At 40.3% G+C, this 20,624-nt stretch overlaps 1 protein-coding gene across 1 annotated transcript in view; it reads right to left on the reverse strand.

The window, feature by feature from the left end:
• Positions 1-2,599: 2,599 nt before the first annotated feature.
• pth3r (parathyroid hormone 3 receptor) overlaps positions 2,600-20,624 on the reverse strand; it is a 23,052-nt gene continuing 5,027 nt past the window's right edge. Inside the window, exons 3-10 of the mRNA XM_070448689.1 lie at positions 14,868-15,021; positions 11,728-11,881; positions 8,614-8,674; positions 8,460-8,526; positions 8,064-8,158; positions 7,506-7,647; positions 6,040-6,081; positions 2,600-5,232 (exon numbers count right to left, since the gene is read on the reverse strand). Of these exons, the coding sequence (XP_070304790.1) occupies positions 4,705-5,232; positions 6,040-6,081; positions 7,506-7,647; positions 8,064-8,158; positions 8,460-8,526; positions 8,614-8,674; positions 11,728-11,881; positions 14,868-15,021 (1,243 nt within the window). The 3' untranslated portion in view covers positions 2,600-4,704. The remainder of the gene's footprint in view (positions 5,233-6,039; positions 6,082-7,505; positions 7,648-8,063; positions 8,159-8,459; positions 8,527-8,613; positions 8,675-11,727; positions 11,882-14,867; positions 15,022-20,624) is intronic.

A 20,624-nucleotide genomic window follows, 5' to 3' on the forward strand; every position in this document is an offset into this window, starting at 1 on the left:
ATAAAGATTTGTGTGTATTTGTTGTGAATTGTTAAATATCACTGCAGCTGTTGGAGCTAGGAACAACAAGCATTTCACTACACCCACAATAGCATCTACTAAATATGTGACCAATAAAAATTTTATATTTATTTTTTGAAATGCTATAGAGGCCTAAATAGTATTAATTGATGATACATGACTCATAAAGTATGGGTTACCTTTCATTTGCACTTATGAACCTACCCTTTGGAATGATTTTGATAGCAAACTGAATATATTTTTGTTATTAAGAGACCTCTTAAAACCTGGATGGCAGACCAAATTAAATCTGTAGATAGATCAACTCACCAGTAGGAGGTGCTACCACGCCTTTAGTTTTTTTCTGATAGTGGATTATAACGTTGAAGATCTGACGTTGTTTCAAAGGTACAAATTCAACAATTTAATGCAAGGGTGGTCTATGTTGAAAATTGGTTACATGGATGACATAATCCCAGTGGTGGAAAAAGTACCCACTTGTCATACTTGAGTAAAATTAAAGATACCGTTAATAGAAAATGACTCAAGTAAAAGTGAAGTCATCCACTAAAATACTACTTGAGTAAAAAAGTCTAAAGTATTCGCTTTTAAATATACTTAAGTTTCATAAGTAAATGTATAAATAGTTTCAAATTCCTTATATTAAGCAAACCAGGCGGCACCATTTTTTATAATATTTGTTTTAATTTACAGATAGCTAGGTGCACTCTCCGTCATCAGACATAATTTCAAATGAAGCATGTGTTTTAGTGAGTCCGCCAGATCAGAGGCAGTAGGGACGAAAAGGGATATTCTGTTTGATAAGTGTGTGATTGGACCATTTTCCTGTCCTGCTAAGGTTCAAAATGTAACGAATACTTTTGTGGTGCAGGGAAAATGTATGGAGTAAAAAAAGTACATTATTTTCTTTAGATGCAGAAAAGTAATAAAGTAAATGTGTGTGTGTGTGTGTGTGTGTGTGTGTGTGTGTGGAAGGCTAGCATTGGGCATGGTAGTTGTCACTCACACACATTATGCAATATATAGTATTTTCTATGCTCCTATGATGCCCAGACTGTGTAATTGTTTTTGTGAGATGCAAGGCTCCCTTGCAAAAGAGACCTTGACTCAATGGGAGGGTCAGAACCTTCAAGAGACAACCAGGGAGGGTCAGCTCTCCTCAACCAATCAACCTCAACCACTCTCCTCCTCCCCTCCACCCCCTACACCAGACAGCTGAGTCCAGCCTGGAAAAGACAACACAGAAGATCCAAGATGGGAAAAATCACAAGTCTCACTTTTTTTGCACATCAGAGCCACTGTTCAGGAGCCGCACTTTCCGATTGCTAATTGGAAAAAAAGGTGTTGCTGTTCTGACACCTCAGTGAACATTGGAAAGTTTCAGTGGCAACTAATTGCAATGTCTGGCTACTTCAAGGGGCACCTTTCTTGCCCACCTAAAGTTGTGGCAGTGGCTCTGAAATCTTCAGATCAGGTCCATTTGTCCACAACAACAAAAATGTCTATCAATGTGTCTGTCTAATGCACCTTAATGCACGTTTTCCCTCATCATCTGCTCCATTCAGCCCTTTAACCACCCATTCACCATTTATCCATTYCTCCATCCCCCCATCCCATCCATCCATCCCTTCAACCATTTACTTACTCACTCTAACAAAGGACACAGAAAGTCTCCGGACCTCCTGTAACAGTACTGAACCTGTGGGAATAAGAAGTTATTTTAAGAAAGCCACTTTTCTCTCTTTTTGACTTCTCTTTTGAGGCAGCAGGACTGAAAATGCTCTTGGGCTACTTGTGCACATAATCTGTGCAGACACTGGCCCTGTTTGCCCAAGCCTGGCCTGGCATGCCTTGGCATGGAGTTAAGACAGTGGAGTGAAAACACATCCAGCAATGTGCAGTGGTGGGAAAACTACACAATTATCAAAAGGAAAGATACCTTTAATAGAAAATGACTCAAGTAAAAGTCRCCCAGTAAAATACCACTTGAGTAAAAAATCTAAAAGTATTTGGTTTTAAATATACTTAAGTATCRAAAGTAAAAGTATAAATCATTTCACATTCCTTACATTAAGCAAACCAGACGGCACGATTTTCTTGTTTTTTAAATTTATGGATAGCCAGGGGCACACTCCAACAGACATCATTTACAAATGAAGCATTTTTGTGTTTAGTAAGTCCACCAGATCAGAGGCAGTAGGGATGACCAGGGATGTTCTCGTGATAAGTATGTGAATTGGACCATTTTCTTCTCCAGCTAAGCATTCGAAATGTAACGAGTGCTTTTGGGTGTCAGGAAAAATGTATGGAGTAAAAAGTACATTATTTTCTTTAGGAATGTAGTGGAGTAAATAGTAATGTAAAGTACAGATACCCCAAAAAACTACTTAAGTAGTACTTTAAAGTATTTTTACATAAGTACTTCACACCACTAGAAATGTGGCACTTTTATCTTCTCCAAAACGTTGTAGTGCCCACAACTGTACTGTACATCCCCAATACCCCTTGACAAGCCTCTCTATTTGCTCAAAAGGTGAGCAAGACTGAAGAGCAAAAATGCAATTCTATGGAGTAAGAGTTTGACAATGCATGGTTTATGTTATCAATACCACAATATACCGTACATAATCTGTCAACACTTTTCCCCAAAGATAAACACTGAAAAGAGGTGTTACAAAAGGGTGAGTGATCTTTAAGGATTGAAATATACAATTCTTCATTTGATTCTTTTTAAATTACAATACAAACCTGACTGCCTAATATAGCCAATTACATACAGTGCATTCRGAAAGTATTMAGACCCCTTCACTTTTTCCATATTTTGTTGCGTTACAGCCTTATTCTAAAATGAAAAAAYAAATAAAACATCTCACAATCTATAAGCAATACCACATAATGACAAAGTGAAAATMRTTTTTTTGTAATTTTTGAAAATGTATTAATAATAAAAAGCAGAAATAACTTATTTACATAAKAATTCAGACCCTTTACTATGAGACTCAATTAAATTGATTGGACATGATTTGGAAAAGCACACGCCTGTCTATATAAGGTCCCACAGTTGACTGCATCTCAGAGCATAAACCAAGCCATGAGAAACAATATTCTCTGGTCTAATGAAACCAAGATTGAACTCTTTGGCCTTAATGCCAAGCGTCACATCTGAAGGAAACCTGCCACCATCCCTACAGTGAAGTATGGTGACAGCATCATGCTGTGGGGATGTTTTTCAGCAGCAGGGASTGGGAGTCTAGTCAGGATTGAGGGAMAGATGAACCGAGCAAACTACAGAGAGATCCTTGATGAAAACCTGCTCCCGAGCACTCAGGACCTCAGACTGGAGCGAAGGTTCACCTTCCAACAGGACAACGACCCTGAGCACACAGCCAAGACAACGCAGGAGTGGCTTCGGGACAAGTCTCTGAATGTCCTTRAGTGGCCCAGCCAGAGCCTGGACTTGAAYCCAATCGAGCATCKCTGGAGAGAACTGAAAATAGCTGTGMAGCAACTCTCCCCACCCAACCTGACAGAGCTTGAGAGGATCTGCAGAGAAGAATGGGAGAAACTCCCCAAATACAGGTGTGCCAAGCTTGTAGCGTCATACCCAAAATATTCAAGGCTGTAATCGCTGCCAAAGGTGCTTCAACAAAGTACTGAGTAAAGGGTCTGAATACTTATGTACAGTAAATGTGATATTTACGTTTGTTTTATTTTTAATACATTTGCAAAAATTGAAAACATGAAAACCTGTTTTTGCTTTGTCATTATCGGGTATTGTGTGTAGATTGATGAATAAAAAAAACTATTTAATCAATTTTAATATAAGGCTGTAACGTAACAAAATGTGGAAAAAGTGAAGGGGTCTGAATACTTTCCGAATGCACTGTACATATCAAGTGTGCTATCACTATCCAAAATAACAATTTCTTTACATCTGTAAAGAAGGTAAATCTGTAAAGAAGGTCAATCCTGAGCTGATATTTTACTGTTTTAGACATGTGTTTTTGTTATTTTGTTAATCTATTATTGTTTTATGGTAAAGTGTATTGGGATTTTAAATGCACTAGTTTTGCTCGTTGGGCGATGGGCCTCAGGTAAGGATCCCTTCAAATGCAGCCTACTGCTGCTTATTCATCKCTGTAAAAGCTTAATTTCCACGTTTTTCTCCGATAAAAATTACATCTCACTACAATAGACAAATAGTGCATGAATTGTTATGCAGACAGAGAAGAGATCAGAGAAAGCAGACAAGCAGACAAACAGGCAAATATAAAAGGAAAAACAATAGTCTGTCTAACGATGATACCAAATGCACCTGACAAACAAATATGGCACGTGTAGAAAGGCATGCAGCAACTCACTAGTCATTGGGTTCTTTATTACAACCACTGATAAATTAAATCACCAATCATGCTAAAAGTACATGTTATTTCTTCATGAGCAATGGATCAATGTTCCATTGGTAATTGTGTCATCAGACCAGTTTACACACAATGATTCTTTAACCCCAACTAAATGTACGTAGCTAAGTCTTCAGACATCAGTCAATCAAACAAGGGATTCAGGGGAGATTCAAATAGGTCATTGGAGATCACTTGAATGGAGCCTTGATATGGATCCATGGCAGGAATCTGGATAAGTGCTGCTCTCACTGTTAGACACCATAGATCTAACAGTTCCAGTTCACAAGATGGTCTCTAGTTCCTTTAGAGACAAAGAGCAGCAGGGGTCCTCGTCTCCCAGCCGCTGGGGCACAGAGACTGCAGTCTCTGTCTTGGCTCCACCACCACCTCCTTGGATCCCCTCGCTAGCAGCCCCGGGGTGCCTGGGAAAGGCACCAACAGCGGCCCCAGCTCCAGCCCCCACCCCAGGCCTCCAAATGACAAGTTTMTGCCTGGGGGTCTCCGTGTTGCTGGGCGCGTAACCTGGCAGGTTGGTGAGTGGGTGGAAGGTGGAGGTGAGGCGTGGCTGCCTGCTTCCCCCTCCCCCATAGCTTCCCCCAGCTCCTCCCACCCCGGGGGCCCCTCCCCCATTCAGGGACATTCCTCTGGGATTGGCCACAGTCAGACTCACGCTGTGGGTGGTGGTGTGTGACATCATGCCGCCATAGTAGCAGCTGCCCCCGCCCCCACTGCTGGTCACCCGGGTCTTCTGTTTGAGGTCCAGGGCCAGGCTCCGCCGTAGCCATGCCTTCTTTACCTCCGCCTGCACCTGGGAAGACAGGTTTTAAAGTTGAATCTTATAAAAATCTGTTAAATTTTCTGACAAGCGAACACTTAGATATGCTCGTTTTCATAAATTCATAGATTGTTTGGRAATGACAGACTAAGGCATTTGTGAAAATTCTATAGCAATAAACAATGAGAAAGCGGCCGTGTGTTTGGACAATTAATARACACTGCTGTAAATRAAACCKAATAAAAACATCTGTCTCATCCAGGACCGGAGTCTACGCAGACAGGTGCACCATAACCAATCAGAGCTACAGTAGCCCTTTATGCAAAAAAGSTATTTGCCACACRGGCCTGCCATCATTCACTTTGAACTGGACTGTGTGTTTACAGRCAGTAGTAACAGCACGACTTTAGATTATTAGAACGCATTCGGCAAAAGCCACAAAAATATGTAAATATCACGGGAGTCCTCTTACATTTGGGAACTTTACAGTCCTATTGATCAAACAACCATGAAAAGGTAGGCTCTCTCTCCCTCTCTCCCTGCCTGGCTGTGGGGCACGCAGCCAGGCAGACAATTGCCTGTCAAGCATTGTTCAGGGCTTAAAACATCAACACAGCCACAGCGCTCCTTGATTAAGTGATTATTGTGCATCTGAACAAATTATTAGATGATGTGTGTAACTTTTGATTATATCTTCATCTCGACAAAACAATTTTTGTTATGTAGTGACTATGAGATAAGTCGTGACCTCGACATAACAAGGGGAAATGATTTTTTATTCATATGTCCTCTCTGGACTTCCGTAGATATTCAAAATGAGGTAGGTTGTTCTGCATTTACCTCCCCATTGCAGAAACAGTAGATGAATGCCACAAAGAATCCCTGAAAAGATAAAAGGGAAAAAGCCCAAGTTTAGAAAAAGGAAATACATTTAGTGCTGTTCAACATTTATGAACAGGATTTTTAGGATATAACAWAAATCTGCCATCAATAGTCATCAACAGTTGATGGACAATAGCCTGCATAAATTTGGCAGATTAGCCCTTTTTCGTCATGAGTTTTGTTCTGGAGGCAGCTCTGCAGAGTGGTGTCTAGCTGACACAGCCACAAAAAAACACACTGCTAACCATAATGCCTAACCCTAACCCTTCTTTAGGGCTWGGCCCCTTTTTTTTCTCAATTTCCGCCTGAATGACGTGCCCAAAGTAAACAGCCTGTTCCTCAGGCCCTGAAGTCAGGATATACATATAATTGGTACCATTGGAAAGAAAACACTTTGAAGTTTGAAGAAATGTTAAAATAATGTAGGAGAATATAACACAATAGATATGGTAGAAGAAAATCCAAAGAAAAACCAAGCAGAATTTTTTTGTTGTTCAGAGACTATCCTCTTAGAATGGCAAGTATAAGGTCAAATTGATAATTAGCGCCCTGGATGCAATTCCTATGGCTTCCACAGGGTGTCAGCAGTCTATGTTCAAGGTTTCAGGCTTGTAACTTCAAAAACAAATACGAAATATCAGTTTTAGTACAGGGACACAGTCTTGGAAATTCGTGTTTGCGTGTGCCATGAAGACAGGACGCACCTGCTAAAACCAGTTACCTATTGAACATACTTCTTTCCATAAGAAATATTATAGTTTGATTACATTTTAGGGTATCTGACGAGTAAATAGAAACATATTTTGACTTTTTGAAACAAAGATTTGATTTTCACGAGTGGATTACTCAAATCGATGGTGCCAACTAAACAGACTTTCTGGGATATAAAGAAGGATTTTATCTAACAAAACAACACTAAATGTTATAGCTGGAACCCTTTKGATGACAAATCAGAGGAAGATTTTCAAAAAGTAAGTGAATATTTATTCGCTATTTGTGAATTTAAATATTTTAATGTGGGGCGCCGTCGTCAAACAATCGCATGACATGTTTTTGCTGTAATAGCTACTGTAAATCGRACAGTGCAGTTAAATTAACAAGAATATAAGCTTTTAACTGATATAAGACACTTATATGTACCTAAATGTTTATATCCATAATTTATGATTATTTAGTTTCACAGGAAGTTGTCGCGTTAGCGGGACGCCTATCCCAAATTAAATTAAGACCAAATATCAAATGTTTGGTATTAYGAATTTTTACAATATAGCCAATKGTTATTTTTCAGCTGGCCTATCTATGGGGAAATCCCTCAGTTCTGCCTCCAGGACAAGACTCATGACAATAAACGTCAACCTGCGATCAAAACACAAAAAAATATATGTTTTTCTCTCAGGGAGTATTTGCCCTTTGGGGTGTCTGACCTGGGAAGAGTTGAAGAACATCTCGTAGTGCATCTGCACCTGCCACAACAGGCCCGTAACCTCAGTGTAGGGTAGAGCCATAAACACCATATAGTGCACTCCAAACAAGGGCATCAGGACAAGGGTGGATTTCAACAGCTTCCTGTGGACAGTAGCGGACACAATTTTACAGATAATATTACAGCATTATAATATGCTATTTATCTATGTTTGAATAAAGTGGCCTTGATTTAGAGAAACGTGAAGCTATGTAAGACAACATAGGATTTATCATCAAGACACAGCCATTGTATTCCCATACCATGCATGGTGATTTCTGATTTCAAATTATATTTTTCAAAACACACATTTACAGTCACRTGTCATGCAATCAGGAAAAACTAGCCTAGGCTCTATCGCAAGTGAAGAAATGGTGGGTTGTATCATATGCATAAAGCATGTATCCATTCATTTATCCATGCTATTACTAGTACAGTTTATTACAAGTGCATTACTAGTTGATTACTAGTCTATTGTCAGTCTTTTACTGTTTATTATTAGTCTAATGCAGTCCCTCACCTGTACTGCTGACGGGGGTCCAGTTTGCCTGTGTTGGTCTCCCACAGCTTAGAGGCCAACACTCGTATGATGTTGAGGAACAGGAAGAAGTTCACCTGTAGGAAGAGTTAGAAATACATGTAAGGTGTCCATATTAAGACAGCGTCAGAGTCACAAGGAGTTGGTGTAACAGTCATTCTGACTTCGGACACCGTATTCATGGTATAAAGTTGAAGATCAGCRGAAAGCGGGAGACATCCAATAAATAGTACCTTTCAGCTTTTGAGTTTATTTGGATTGTGTCAAATAAAACGTTTGATGTGAAATCAAGGACGCTATCAAACCATTAAAAAAAGGGACAAGAGACCAATGCTTGTGAAGTGCATGAGTCTAGGTGAAAAGGAAATATTTGCTTACTACAATGGCTGCAAGAATTGGGACTTGATAGATCCACTTCAGATTTCCCGCACTGATGTCCCAGCACCTGCAAATTGTGTGTAGAATAGCTACTGTTAAGTGTGATTATTCACTTCAATGTGATGTACACACAATTATGTATAAAGGGACTCACTGTGTGTCTGCCAATGATGCTCGCGCACTGACCCAAATGGACACAAACACCGCAGGGACACCTATGAGAGAGGGAGGCAAAGCGGTAGGAGGGTGAAATAGATTAAATGTTGAATAATGTTGAATTCCCATCTGTGCTATCTTACATACACAACAACGGTGTCTTTCCAGGGGGTCTTTTCCAGTGGCAGAAAAAGTACCCAATTGTCACACTTGAGTAAAAGGAAAGACACTTTAAAAGAAAATGACTCAAGTAAAAGTAAAAGTCACCCAGTAAAATCCTACCTGAGGAAAAGTCTAAAAGTATTTGGTTTTAAATATACTTATGTATTAAAAATAAATGGAATTGTTCAAATATACTTAAGTATCAARAGTAAAAATCWTTTAAAATTCCTTATATTAAACAAACCAGACGGCACCATTTTCTTTGTTTTGTTTAATTTACGGATAGCAAAGGGCATGCTCCAACACTCAGACATAATTTGCAAACAAAGCATGTGTTTAGTGAGTCCACCAGATATTTTTGTTATTTTGTATTTAACCTTTATTTAACTAGGCAACAGATCAGAGGCAGTARAGATGGCAAGGGATGTTCTCTTGATAARTGTGTGAATTAGACTAGTTTCCTGTCCTGCTAAGCATTCAAAATGTAACAAGTACTTTTGGGTGTTAGGGAAAATGTGTGAAGTAAAAAGACATAATTGACATAATTGTCTTTAGGAATGTAGTGAAGTAAAAGTAAAAGTTGTCAAAAATATGAATAGTAAAGTTCAGTACAGATACCTAAAAAAACAACTTAAGTAGTACTTAAGTATTTTTTACTCAAGTAATTTACACCACTGGTCTTTTCCTGCAGGTGCACTACTCACATAATCTGATCTCGCAACACATGGAGGAGTGTTTAAAGAGGCAATCTGTGGCTACTTTTAAACCCTTTTTTGGATTTTTAGATTAATGATATATACCCAGTGGCGACCAGTCATTCAGGGCAGTTGTTTTGAGCCCCACATTTTTAGCATTAACATGTTTTGCATGTTCTTTTGGCATTAATACATGTCACATATCAGTTTACAATGTAAAAATAATATATATCATTGAGTTAATAAAGCTGCATACAAACAGGGTCTCTTTTTTGTTTTCTTGAGTAAGGCAGCTCCAAAATGCAGGTGTTTCAGCCTAGCGCAGTGCTTTCTGTGGTGGTGAGGCAAGCCAGTAGAAAATACAGAGCGTTGCGCTGTGATTGGCTCAGTGTGTGGCCACAGATAAAATTACGTCAAATCACGTCATATGCACAGTAGCTTTGATTGGACTGATCATGTCAACATCATACTTTCACAATCTTAGCTAGCAGTCATCATCATGAATCAAGTCGACAATCTACTGGCAAATCCTTTTAAATCCTTGTCATATGAAGAGAAATAATGAAGAGAAATTATAGATAAAACATATCAGTGCTCATCGGCCATTGGACATAAACATTTCACAACAAGTTGGAAGTCGCAAATTCAACAATGAGTGGTTTGGAAGGAATCAGTGACAGTGGCTCTGTGGTCCCAAATCTGCGATTAAGGGGTTATTTTCCAAGTTTAAAATGATAAACATCCAACATTGGCCATGCTGTCAATGAAGCATGATTTGTGCCACGCTCAAAACAACTGTTAACTCGAAGGACTGCCACGCCACCTTCCTGTTCAAGTGAGCCRAGCACAACAATGTGAGTCCAAAAAWATATTGCTTGCTGCTTCATAAATGATGTAATATGCCAGGGAGATATGTATACTGTAACTAAGAAAGTAATGCTAAGTGTATGTTGTGTAGTAAGATGTTAGTAGCCCATGTGCCTCACCCTAATAATTTGGTATATTTACCCCTCTTAATTTCGCCTACTGTTCTGACTGTTCTACTGTAGTCTATAACCTGTTTTAGAGAAATGTAATCATCAAATATTATAAGAGCTTTCATTGTCTGCTTATATGCCCCCTTTATTTATCCTACGGTTCTAACTTGGTGTACAGGGAGAGCACTGTAAGAACGGCCCATGTTCTGAATTCTGTTGTTGTACATTTCAGAAGTGCTAAACAGATTGTTATATTGACCAATATAACAGTCCTAGCTCGGTCATTGTCTTAATCGAAATTATGGATTGCCTCTTATGCGCTTGTCGTCCCCTTATGCCATAGTTTGTACATCTMAATTGTCATTAGAAACCACATTTGTTTAAGCAAGTCAGCCATATCAGCTATGTTTTTTTTAAAGACAGTAAATGAGGCTGAATGAACKGTTTTGCTGCCAGACAAGGCTCTGCTGATAGCCAKGTTTAACAGTGGTAAGATGTTGGGACTGCTGTTGGAACAGCTTTATGTAGACCCWAACAGTTTCTGGGCACCGTTTGCCACTGTTATAGTGCAATTAATGTATTGTTTACTGTTGTGTTGTGTAGTGGCTTTGCTGGCATGCATTCCCCTTTTTWGATTTTTTGCCCCACCAACATTTACATGCTAAAATCGCCACTGTATATACCCATTGATTCTTGAAGAATATCACTAATAAATGCCTCATTAGTTTAGTAAACAATGTAAATTTGGAACAAACACTGTATTGCCTCAAGACATGATTAAAACTATAATTTTGAAATCATGGACGGCCAGTCCTTAGTATGGCCTGTCCTTGCAGCCTTAGCTCTGTCTATGATTTTGAGAGTGGTTACATTTCTCCAGCCCCATCCCCAGCTGTTTACTGAAACAGTRATGGGGTGCACGCTTTGTTATTGTTTTGTGCTGCAGATTGCCACTTTAACGCCTCAGGAACCCAATTCATACGATATATCAATCTTCTGAAATGGCTACAAAAAATACAACTCGAAACGTCAATGGGCTGAATCACTGGTCTACACKTGTAGAAAAAAAGGTACCATAAAACCTTAAAGGATTCTTTGGCAATCCCTGGAGAACCATTATTTGGTTCCATAGTAGAACCCTTTTTGGTTCTAGAACCTTCTTAGGTTCAAGGTAGAACYGTTTCATCATAAAGAGTTTTTTGAGGGTACCTCGTTATGTGAAATGGTCCTACCTGGAACCAGAAAGTTGTATCCTGCAGGGAGTGTAGAAAAACTCACCCCAGCCGATGATGGTGAGCGCCCACAGGTAGTTCTTGTCTGAGAGGAAGGCCATGAAGATGAGGCTGTGCAGGTACAGCCCCTCCACCAGGATCCAGTAGTGATTGGTCGCCAGGAAATACAGGAARAGAGTAACGGCCACCTTACAGCCCACCTATAGGGTGACAGAGAGATGTTCATATTGTTAATAAGGGACTTGGGACATTCAACATATCATCAGATAATGGTTCCAATGGATCAATGGGTTAGAGTAGGTGGGGAAAACTACGGTTTCAATCCGTAGCTTAAACTACGGATTGGACCTATATATTTTCCAATAACTGCCCTTTTTCTGCCCCCCTGGGATAGAGCACGGTGTAAGGAACATCGAATTGTGGGATTGAATCCCACATGGGCCACATATACTGAATGTTTGTGTCACTGTCAATGTTGACATTTCTGTAATTAACTTTGGATAAAATCCTCTGCTAAATGAATATCTTATTTTTACTTGACATTTTCAGAGACATCAAGACTTGGGAGGAGTTTCATCACAGGGCCTATCACCAAGGGCAACTGAACACAAAAACCAACATCTCTAGTTGAAAACTGTGTCATCGATTTTGGTCAGAAACATATTGTGGGATTGAATCCCACATTCTGTAATTAACTTTGGATAAAATCCTCTGCTAAATGAATATCTTATTTTTACTTGACATTTTCAGAGACATCAAGACTTGGGAGGAGTTTCATCACAGGGCCTATCACCAAGGGCAACTGAACACAAAAACCAACATCTCTAGTTGAAAACTGTGTCATCGATTTTGGTCAGAAACATTTATTCCAGTGCCAAAACTGAAAAAGTAGGATAACTTTGGTCATAAAGTCAATATATTCCAAAACAGAGTTTTGTGTGAGATTAGTGTAAATGAGATCGCAACAACTTACTTGAGGGCTGGGTTTTGATTTTGATCATTCCCACTTGCCCACTAACAGGATGGTAACGCCTAGGGAGAATTGTCATGCACGGAGTTTGCACACTATCCAATCGTACGGCAGAACCTACAGACAGTGAGACAGACCTGCCCACATTACGCAGCGCCTCAGACTTGTTTAGATAAGACAACACATTGCCAATGTTATGTTAAAAGAACACTTGGTCCCTAAGCCCTTGATGGAGTKGCCACTGCTGATGTGTTTGATAGTGACCACTCAAGTCTACCACTGTTTTAGGAAAAATGAGAATTGAGACAATGCGCATCCCGACTGCCACTTGTCAATATTTCTCAATTCAAAACCTATTGGCGAGCATCCAATTTGGATATAAATGACCTCAAATTAAAGCTGAAAGTCTGCACTTTCAGCTCATATTCATTATTTAATTTCAACTCCAATATGCTGTGGTAGACAGCTAAAATAATAATAACTTGGTCAATGTCCAAATATTTATGGACCTGACTGTATACAAGGGGGTACCGGTACCAAGTCAATGTGCGGRGGTTCAGGTTAGTCGAGGTAATTTGTACATGTAGTTAAGGGTAAAGTGACTGTGTAGATAATAAACAGCAAGTAGCAGCACTGTAAAAAAACAATGCGGGGGGGGGTCAATGCAAATAGTCTGGGTAGCCATTTGATTAAATGTTCAGCAGTCTTATGGCTTGGGGGTAGAAGGTGTTAAGGAGCCTTTTGGACCTAGACTTGGCACTCTGGTACAGCTTGCAGTGCTGTAGCAGAGAGAACAGTCTACGACTTGGGTGACTGGAGTCTTTGACAATTTTTTGGGCCTTCCTCTGACACCGCCTAGTATATAGGTCCTGGATGGCAGGAAGCTTGGCCCCAGTGATGTACTGGGCAGTACGCACTACCCTCTGTAGCGCYTTACAGTCGGATGCTGAGCAGTTGCCATACCAGGCGGTGATGCAACCAGTCAGGATGCTCTCGATGGTGCAGCTGTAGAACTTTTTTAGGATCTGGGGACCCATGCCAAATCTTTTCAGTCTCCTGAAGGGAAAAGGTGTTGTCGTGCCCTCTTCAAGACATTCTTGGTGTGTTTTGACCATGATAGTTTGTTGGTGATGTGGACACCAAGGAACTTGAAACTGTCACCCGCTCCACTATAGCCCCGTCGATGTGAATGGGGGCGTGTTCGGCCCTCCTTTTCCTGTAGGCCACGATCATCTCCTTTGTCTTGCTCATGTTGAGGGAGAGGTTGTTGTCCTGGCACCACACATAAAAGGCATTTAGCTCATCTGGTAGGCTCGTGTTACTGGGCAGCTTGCGGCTGGGTTTACCTTTGTAGTCCGTAATAGTTTGAAAGCCCTGTCACATCCAACGAGTGTCAGAGCCGGTGTAGTAGGATTCAATCTTAGTCCTGTATTGACACTTTGACAGTTTGATTGTTCGTCTGAGGGCATAGCGGGATTTCTTATAAGCGTCTGGATTAGTGTCCCGCTACTTGAAAGCGGCAGCTCTAGCCTTTAGCTCGGTGTGGATTTTGCCTGTAATTCATAGCTTCTGGTTGGGATATGTACGTACGGTCACTGTGGGGACCACATCATTGATGCACTTATTGATGAAGCCAGTGACTGAGGTGGTATACTCCTTAATGCCATTGGATGAATCGCGGAACATATTCCAGTCTTTGCTAGCAAAACAGTCCTGTAGCGTAGCATCCGCGTCATCTGACCATTCCGTATTGAGCGAGTCACTGGTACTTCTTGCTTTAGTTTTTGCTTGTAAGCAGGAATCGGGAGGATAGAATTATGGTCAGATTTTCAAAAAGGAGGGCGAGGGAGAGCTTTGTACGCATCTGTGTGGAGTAAATGTGGTCTATGGTGATTCAAGAGGGACAAACAACAATAGCAAACATAACGCACCCACATCGAACCACATTTCTTAATGAGCAGCAGAAAAGCCCAGGGAAAATCTGTGAGTTCAGCAACACTTTAAGAAAAATTCTATGTATTATTCTATGTAAAATTCTTCCTCCTATATGTGCAGGTGTGGGGGTACTACTTATATCTTACTGTTAACTGTTGTTTGTTTCCTACTGTATTTTTCTATGTGGTTTATGTATGTGTGAGCTGTGGGAAGATGTTCCTCGTGTAGGACAATAAACTTCAATCTAATCTAATTTTCGTCAGTACAGAAGTGCACAGTACCATATGGGGTCTCTCTGCCAATTCCTCTGCTTCAGTCTTTCCGTCGTCAGACATGGCATAGAGGACAGCATCCTTCACAAAGATACTGATGGCCCGAAACACAAAGGAGGTGAAGAGGTGAATGTGGATGTAGTTCCGTGTACAGTGGAGACGCCTGAAGGGAAGAGAGAGAGAGCGAGAGCGAGAGATAGTAATGTTTGCAATGCTTCTTTCACTAAATCAAACAACAGCTCAAATAAACGTTTCTCATAGTAACCATCCAGAACATGTGAAACAAACAAGAAAAACGAATCCTCCAAAACSACCCACTGAAGACACATCAGATCTCAGCCGTCTGATAACCTTGTTGAGAAGTAATTCCAGTGCAGATTACAATAGGTTCAGAGGCCCYAACAGCTACCTATGAGGCCTACACTTGCCACATGCTCATCACATGAATAACAGATAGGTATCTTAGTGTGCATTGTTAAATTATGAGCCTACTTGGTTTAGCCACAGAAAAAGGRAGCAACCTTCCCGCTAGSCATGATTGGCTGAGATAATGAGTGGGCTRGACATGCCGAGAGATGAGTTTGGATTGGTCTRCCATGTAGCGGGCTTCTGTCTATTTGAGATGRTCAGTATGTGTTGGTAATCCTGTCTAACRCGGCTTTTTTATGTATCACGTAGTAAAACTGCATAAGTGTTGCTCTCCACTTTCTAATTCCACTGAACCGAGTTCAGTGGAATTAGAGTATGCTAAGGAGATGGAGAAAACACCTGTCTCTGGATTACATCTTCAAACTAAGGACAACCATGGCACCCGTGACAGGAGATGCGTCCATCTATGATGTACACAGGTAAGAAAGTAGTTTCATTTCAAGTTAAAGTGTACCGTTAGCTAGCTAACGTTAGCTGGCTGGCTCGCTAGCTAACGCTACATGTATGATCTTATTATTCGTATCTCAGAGCCATTTGCATGGCTAGCTAACATTGAACCTGGTTGGTTAGCTACCTGCAGATTCATGCAGAGTAGGAACGTCATGAGTTGAGATTATGGTTCATTGTTTAGCTACCTAGCTAGATACATGTCTTAACAAAAGCCTCCACTATGCAAGTATGCATTTCAATAGAATGCCACTGCGACAACTGTTGATAGATGTTGGTTAGCTACCTGCAGATTCATACAGGGTAGTAACATCATGAGTTGTGATTATGGTTCATTGTTTAGCTAGCTAGCTACATGTMTTAACAAAAGACTGCAAGTAACCATTTCTGGCCATCTAACGTTAMTCCGATTTCAGAGCACTCTCGTCTGAGTGTGCCAGAGCRCAGAATAACTGATGAATTTACTAATGCTCAACACCAGTTGAATATGGCCAGTGTCAGTAAACATTGGCAAGAAAGCGTAATTCAATTGTTGCCAGCAGCAGTTACAGTCACCACTCCTCTAGATAACATGAATACAGCCTAACCAGCTCTGCTAGGGTGAGTAAAATGGTCAGAGTGCGGTGTTCTCTCATTATGTATCTGGAAGTAGCTAGCAAGCTAGCCAATGTTAGCCAGTTAGCTTGGGTRCTTKACAGCCGTTCTGTTCAACCCTAGTCATCCGCCAGAGCATCCATTGTGCACTCTGAACGCTCCGAGAGTRAAACGCTTTGAATTTACGAACRRACAATCTGACAGCACAGTTGCAGTCACCAACGCTCTGGATAACATAACAGACTAACCATTTCTGCTAGGGCGARTAMTGTTCAGTGRGCTGTTCTCTGATTTCTGTCTGGAAGTAGCAAGCAAGTTAGCTTGGGTTCTTGACTGCTATTTTTTATTATTATTATTATGAACAAAACCAATTCAAAAACAGAAATACAGTTGAAGTCGAAAGTTTACATACCAGTACCCTTAACTAAATTCTTTAACAACATAGTTTGGCAAGTGGTTAGGACATCTACTTCGTGCATGACACAAGTCATTTTTCCAACAATTGTTTACAGACAGATTATTTCACTTATAATGCACCGTATCACAATTCCAGTGGGTCTGACGTTTACATACACTAAGTTGACTGTGCCTTTAAACAGCTTGGAAAATTCCAGAAAATGTCATGGCTTTAGAAGCTTCTGATGGCTAATTGACATCATTTGAGTCAATTGGAGGTGTACTGTGGATGTATTTCAAGCCTACATTCAAAGTCAGTGCCTCTTTGCTTGACATCATGGAAAATCAAAGAAATCAGCCAAGACCTCATAAAAAATTGTAGACCTCCACAAGTCTGGTTCATCCTTGGGAGCAATTTCCAAACACCTGAAGGTACACGTTCATCTGTACAAACAATAGTACGCAAGTATAAACACCATGGGACCATGCAGCCGTCACAGAAGGAAACGTCTCCTAGAGATGAAGGTACTTTGGTGCAAAAGTGAAATCAATCCAGAACAACAGCAAAGGACCTTGAGAAGATGCTGGAGGAAACAGTTACAAAAGTATCTAATCACAATTAAACAGAGTCCTATAACGACAACCTGAAAGGCCGCTCAGCAAGGAAGAAGCCACTGCTCCAAAACCGCCAATAAAAAGCAAGACTATGGTTTACAACTGCACATGGGGACAAAGATCGTACTTTTTGAGAAATGTCCTCTGGTCTGATGAAAACTAGAACTGTTTGGCCATATGACCATGTTATGTTTGGAGGAAAAGGGGGAGGCTTGAAAAAGAAACATCTCCAACCATGAAAGCAGGGGTGGCAGCATCATGTTGTGGGGGTGCTTTGAATGCAGGAGGGACTTGTGCACTTCACAAATAGATGGCATCATGACGGGTGAAAATTATGTGGAATAATATTGAAGCAACCTCTCAAGAATAGTCAGCGAAGTTAAGGTTGGTGCAAATGGGTTCGCAAATGGACAATTGACCTCCATAGCAATACTTCCAAAGTTGTGGCAAAATGGCTTAAGGACAACAACAGTCAAGGTATTGAGTGCCATCCACAAAGCCAGACCTGGAAAAAAGCGTGTGCGAGCAAAGGAGCCACAAACCGACTCAGTTAACTCAGCTCTGTCAGAGAATGGGCCAAATATTCAACCAACTTTATTGTGGGAAGCTTGGGAAGTCTACTTGAATCGTTGATCCCAGTTTAAACAATTTAGAAGGCAATGCTTCCCAAATACTAATTAGTGTTGTTAAACTTCTGACCCACTGGGGAATGTGCTGAAAGAAATAAAAGCTGAAATAAATCCACTCTCTCTAATATTCTTTCTGAAATTTTCACATTCTTAAATTAGAAGTGGTGATCCAATGACCTACAGGGAATTTATACTAGATTAATGTCAGGAATTGTGAAAAAATTGAGAGTTAATAACGCATTTGCTAAGGTGTAGTTGTAAACTTCCGACTTCAAACTGTAATACCAAACAAGAGTATCATAAATATGAACGGGTATTACATATCGAGATACATTTTTTCAATTTGTCTAAATACGTTGTATGTACGATAATTGCTTTTTTGGTTGTTTACACACTATCATCAAAATCCCAATTTCAATTCTATCTTAAACAGAATGCACAGAGGGGTTGTTCTCTGCCACTTCATTTTATGATAAAAATATGTGCAGAAAAATAAAAATTTTCAACAATGATAGTTAAATCAGGGTCCATTAATTTGGACTCAAAATAAAACATAATATCAGAGTCTTTACAATTGACATTATTAGCAGTTTCTTTTCAAATCTTATCTCACTCCAAATATCTGACATAAGAACGTCCCAAAATAAATGGTCAGAGCCCTCTGGGTCACAACCACAAAAATACACATTTGTTTTCAGTAGCTATTGAATCTGTGTAATAAAATGGTTTACAGGGGTGCTTGACTGCGTTAGTACAGAACGCTCGGATCAACCCTAAAGAGATGGTTGGGGATAAAGGTTAAGAGGATGTGACCGATGCTGAATGGGGTGTAGACAAGGAAGGGCTTCTTTCAAGTAGCTAGTACAAATATTCAAAGGCTCATTTTCTCAAAAAGTGAGTTTACAAGTTTGATCACACTTTCAGAAGCAAAAATGACTTTCCCATTGTTCCTCAAATGTAGTGTATGATATACCATTTTGTAGCTGAGTCTCTACTTTTATCCAATGTAAAAAATACAATTTCACATTTTGCTACATAAGACYGATTTGAGCCTGTCAGTCACATTTTTGGTGTACAGTGAAATTGCCCCTAGACACTGATCTTAGGTCAGTTTTGAATATCCCCCACTAAATGGGCAGTTACACCCACAACCCACACATAAAACACCAGTCTCAACGTCGACAGTGAATAGGCGACTCTGGGATGCTGGCCATCTAGGCAGAGTTGCACAGAAAAAGCCATATCTCAGACTGGACACTAAAAGGAAAATATTAAGATGGGCAAAAGAACACAGACACTGGACAGAGGAACGCTGCCTAGAAGGCCAGCATCCTGGAGTCGTCTCTTCACTGTTGATGTTGAGACTGGTGTTTTACGGGTACTATTTAATGAAGCTGCCAGTTGAGGACTTGTGAGGCGTCTGTTTCTCAAACTAAACACTCTAATGAACTTGTCCTCTTACTCAGTTGTGCACCGGGGCCTCCCACTCCTCTTTCTATTATGGTTAGAGACAGTTTGCACTGTTCTGCGAAGGGAATAGTACACAGCGTTGTACGAGATCTTCAGTTTCTTGGCAATTTCTCACATGGAATAGCCTTMATTTCTCAGAACAAGAATAGACTGACGAGTTTCAGAAGAAAGTTATTTTTTCTAGCCGTTTTGATCCTGTAATCAAACCCACAAATGCTGATGCTCCAGATACTCAACTAGTCTAAAGAAGGCCAGTTGTATTGCTTCTTTAATCAGGACAACAGTTTTCAGCTGTGCTAACATAATTGCAAGAGTGTTTTCTAATGATCAATTAGCCTTTTAAAATTATAAACTTGGATCAGCTAACACAAAGTGCCCATTTGGAACACAGGAGTGATGGTTGTGATAATGGCCTCTGTACGCTTATGTAGATATTCCATAAAGAATCTGCCGTTTTCAGCTACAATAGATATTTACAACATCAACAATGTCATACCTGTATTTCTGATCAATTTTAGTGTTCTTTAAATGGACAAAAATGTGCTTTTCTTCCAAAAACAAGGACGTTCTAAGTGACCCAAACTTTTGAACGGTAGTGTAAGTATTCAGACCATTTGCTACTGAGACTTGAAATTGAGCTCAGGTGCATGTGTTTTCCATTGATTATCATCCTTGAGATGCTTTTACACTTGATTGGAGTACTTAGTAAATTAAATGGATTTGGACATGGAGTGAAAGGGACACGAACTGTCTAATAGTATGGTACCCAAAATCTGGGGAAGTTACCAAATATTCGACAAGCTTGAAAGTCCGCAAGAACACCGACGATGGACCGTCCATCATTCTTAAATGGAAGAAGTTTGGAACCCAAGATTCTTCCTAGAGCTGGCCCATGGCAACTGAGCCAATCGGGGGAGAAGCGGCTTCGGTGCAGAAGAATTCAGAGTTTGCTGCTGAAGATGGGAAACCTCTAGAAGAACAACATCTCTGCAGGCACTCATCAATCAGGCTCTATGGTAGAAGTGGCCAGCGCGGAAGCCACTTCTCAGTAAAAGGACATGACAGTCATTAGGGAGTTTCAAGAAAGGCAGTATAGATCTCTCTAGACTAGTGAAGAACAGATAATTTCGTTGTTCTGATGAATCCAAGACTGAACTCTTTGGCTGAATGCAAGGCGGGACACAGT

Source organism: Salvelinus sp. IW2-2015, linkage group LG18, assembly GCF_002910315.2.
Source record: "Salvelinus sp. IW2-2015 linkage group LG18, ASM291031v2, whole genome shotgun sequence".
In the NCBI taxonomy this organism is placed as follows: Eukaryota; Metazoa; Chordata; class Actinopteri; order Salmoniformes; family Salmonidae; genus Salvelinus; species Salvelinus sp. IW2-2015.